The sequence below is a fragment of the Quercus robur genome, chromosome 12, assembly GCF_932294415.1.
Source record: "Quercus robur chromosome 12, dhQueRobu3.1, whole genome shotgun sequence".
Classification (NCBI taxonomy): domain Eukaryota; kingdom Viridiplantae; phylum Streptophyta; class Magnoliopsida; order Fagales; family Fagaceae; genus Quercus; species Quercus robur.
In genome coordinates this window covers 20,069,371-20,072,398 of record NC_065545.1, presented here as the reverse complement: position 1 = coordinate 20,072,398, position 3,028 = coordinate 20,069,371, and the positions used below count along the sequence as shown (strand labels likewise).

The 3,028-nt window shown below is 33.9% G+C and overlaps 1 protein-coding gene across 1 annotated transcript; it reads right to left on the bottom strand.

Annotated features, from left to right (window-relative positions):
• Positions 1-342: 342 nt before the first annotated feature.
• Positions 343-2,554, bottom strand: LOC126708262 (uncharacterized). The gene is made up of 4 exons (XM_050408066.1): positions 2,510-2,554; positions 1,807-2,453; positions 1,375-1,656; positions 343-445 (listed from the first exon to the last, which is right to left on the bottom strand). Exons 1-4 carry the CDS (start codon positions 2,552-2,554, stop codon positions 343-345), a joined length of 1,077 nt encoding a protein of 358 aa, XP_050264023.1.
• Positions 2,555-3,028: the final 474 nt, after the last annotated feature.

The window sequence follows — 3,028 nt, the reverse complement described above, 5'->3', positions numbered from 1 at the left end:
GATAAATGGTCACTACAAGCAGATCAGGCGAAGTTCTTGAGGAAGAGTGGATATGCCCATTGATAAGCCTCTGAGGAGAAGAGGTTATGTAGCTATCGAAGAATAGGGAAGAAGTCGGGTCACCTTCAAGTACGAAAGACTCCCCACATTCTATTTCATCTATGGCAAGCTGGGGCATGATGATAGGTACTGTGCAGCAACTCCTTTAAAGCAATCTCTGGAATGACAATATGGAGAATGGTTAAGGGTAGGAGGAATCAGTAGATTTGGAGGTGAGAAAGCAAAAGCAACAAGTAATAAAAGCTGGGAGTCCATGGGAAGTGATGATTCAAGATTCAAATTTCAGACGATGGCAGAAATTCCGGTGAAGTCAATACAATCAGAGGCAGTGGCAACTCCCGAAATTTTTTCCTCGGTGTTCCTCAACAAGCATAAATTACAAAATCTAATAAAAAGAAAATTTTATATATTGATAACAACAACAATAAAAAAACACGCAAATACATATAGTTTACAATTGTCTTCTACGAGTTTTCATATTTTGAAATCGTTGCATGATAATCTCATTATCAATGCTACAAGCTACATCTTTTTTAATATACACAACCAAGCAATCATTCATCCACTGATCTCTCATTCGATTGTGCAATTCATTTTTTATATATTTCATTGCTGAAAAACTTCTTTCTACTGTTGCAGTAGCAACAGGAAGGGTCAAAGCTAACTTCACAAGCAAATAGACTAATGGATAAGTCTCATGTTTCCTTATGTTCACTAACTTATTAGCAAGTTCATTAACTCCTTGAAGCTCTAAAAATAAGTCATTGTTGCGCATATCAAAAATGTAATTCTGCAGTTGAGAGTCAAGTGCCAAGATATCTATCCCAAGAAAATCAAATGGATAGAACTTTGCTAGACGTATCAACTTTTCCTTATCAAAAGCCACAAATGAATTACTCGGATTCAAACAAGCCATACAAAGTAGCAAATCGGTATTCACCTCTAAAAACCGGTTATTAAGCTCTTGAAGTTGCATATCTATGACTGTGCAGAATAACTCAACATGATAATGATGTAAATTTGTATTTTGTTGGGTGTTGCGTCGTGGCCTCCCACTAACTACAAATATTTCATCTGTGTTCAAGATAGGAATATCATGTGTGGTACAAAATGAAGACACTTCAGTTAATAAAGACATCCATTCATCATCTCTCATCACTTGCAATCATTACTTAGACACTTTAACAAGATCCATAGCATTTACTATATCTTGATTTTTTTTTTTTTGGCAATGCTATTGACAACTCATTTGTGATCCCTAAAATGTTTTTCATCAAGTGTAGAGCAAAGACAAATTCAAAAGATAGAATTAACCTCATAATAGATTGAGCTTCAACTTTTTGGTCGGAGATGCCATCTTTTTCAATAATCTCAAGTGCATCAACAACAGCAGAGAACATTAAAATCAAGTTGAGAATAGTCTCATAATATGATCCCCAACGTGTATCACCAGGACGTTTAAGATTTGTCTCTTGATTCAAACCTTGCCCACTTCTACGTACACCATTCTCTAAATCTTCTTTAATTTTGGCAAATTGTGTATCTCGAAGAGCATCTCGTCTCTTACAAAAGCCTCCAACAACAGTTACTAAATTACTAACCACATAAAAAAATTCAGCAATGTTAATGTGATTTTTAGCAACAGCAACAAGTGTCAATTGAAGTTGATGAGCAAAACAATGGACATAAAATGGTGACTTATTCTCTTTCAAAATTAAAGTTTTGAGACCATTGATATCATCTTACATATTACTAGCCCCGTCATAACCTTGCTCATATAGGTTCGATAAACTCAAATTATGTTCACAAAGTAAACACTCAATAGCATGTTTGAGTGACAAAGCGGTGGTACTTGCTAAATGTACGATACCAAGGAACCGCTCATTAATAATTCCTTTTTTGTTCACATAACGAAGAACGGGGGCCATTTGTTCTTTCACTGAGATATCACGTGACTCATCAACTAATATTGAAAAGAACCCATTGTCAAGATCCTTGATGATGGCTTTGGATGTTTCACGTGCAATTGCATTCACAATGTCTTTTTGAATATTAGGGTGGGTAAGCTTGCAATTTTTCAGAACTTTTTGCAACACTTCATTGATAGATTCATTGTGATCTCCCAAAAATTGTAGAAGCTCAAGGAAATTTCCTTTATCACTTGAACCTTGAGATTCATCGTGACCACGAAAAGCTAATCCCCGGCATAAAAGGAATTGTATGCAATCAACTATTGCATTTAATTGAACTCGATATTCAATTTTATCTTGATTTGATTGCTTAACCAAAACACTTTGAATGTGTTGCTTTTCCTTCAATAGATCTTCTCTCTTTTGGATAGCTTGGTTATGAGCACTATTAACTCCTTCAACATGGGAATTTAACTTCTCTTTCTTATTCCAAAGTTTGAATCCCTTCGTTACAAAAGTATCACCTCCTCCTTACTTACCAACATCTTACCCAAATAGGTAGCAATAAAAACAAAATACGGCATCCTTGTCTACACTATATTCCAACCAGTATCTATACCATTTGGATATAAATTGACGGGGCTTTCCAGAAAAATATGATATAGGGTACTCATCACAGAGTGAAACAGGTTGACAAGGGCCTTTTTATAAATAATATCTTCTTATTTCATCATGATGATTAGGATGATAAGATGATATCTTTTCTCGTAGCCCAGGATTTGAAGGAAGATTTTCTAAGTTAAAGTCAATTCGAATTTGCTTAGAAGATGAAGATAAATCTTGCACAGGAGATGAATCTTGGGTACGTGGTTTTCTTTTCAAATATTTGTCCATAATTCTAGCAAAAGAATAAATAATAAACTATAAGTTCATTTAAAATATTAATAAAATTATTAATTATTGTTGTTTAGTTGTTTCATTAATTTGTTTGTCTATTATAAACTATAATTTGTTATATTGTTGTTTCATTAATTATAAAATTATTAATTATTATTTAG

What these genes read in the sequence shown, in the direction of transcription:
- LOC126708262 (XM_050408066.1), bottom strand. Translation starts at nt 2,554, where the DNA reads ATGCCGTATTTTGTTTTTATTGCTACCTATTTGGGTAAGATGTTG. An exon ending in CCTATTTGGGTAAGATGTTG is followed by an intron (nt 2,454 to 2,509) that starts GTAAGTAAGGAG and finishes CTTTGGAATAAG; the next exon opens with AAAGAGAAGTTAAATTCCCA. An exon ending in TATGACGGGGCTAGTAATAT is followed by an intron (nt 1,657 to 1,806) that starts GTAAGATGATAT and finishes TTATGTGGTTAG; the next exon opens with TAATTTAGTAACTGTTGTTG.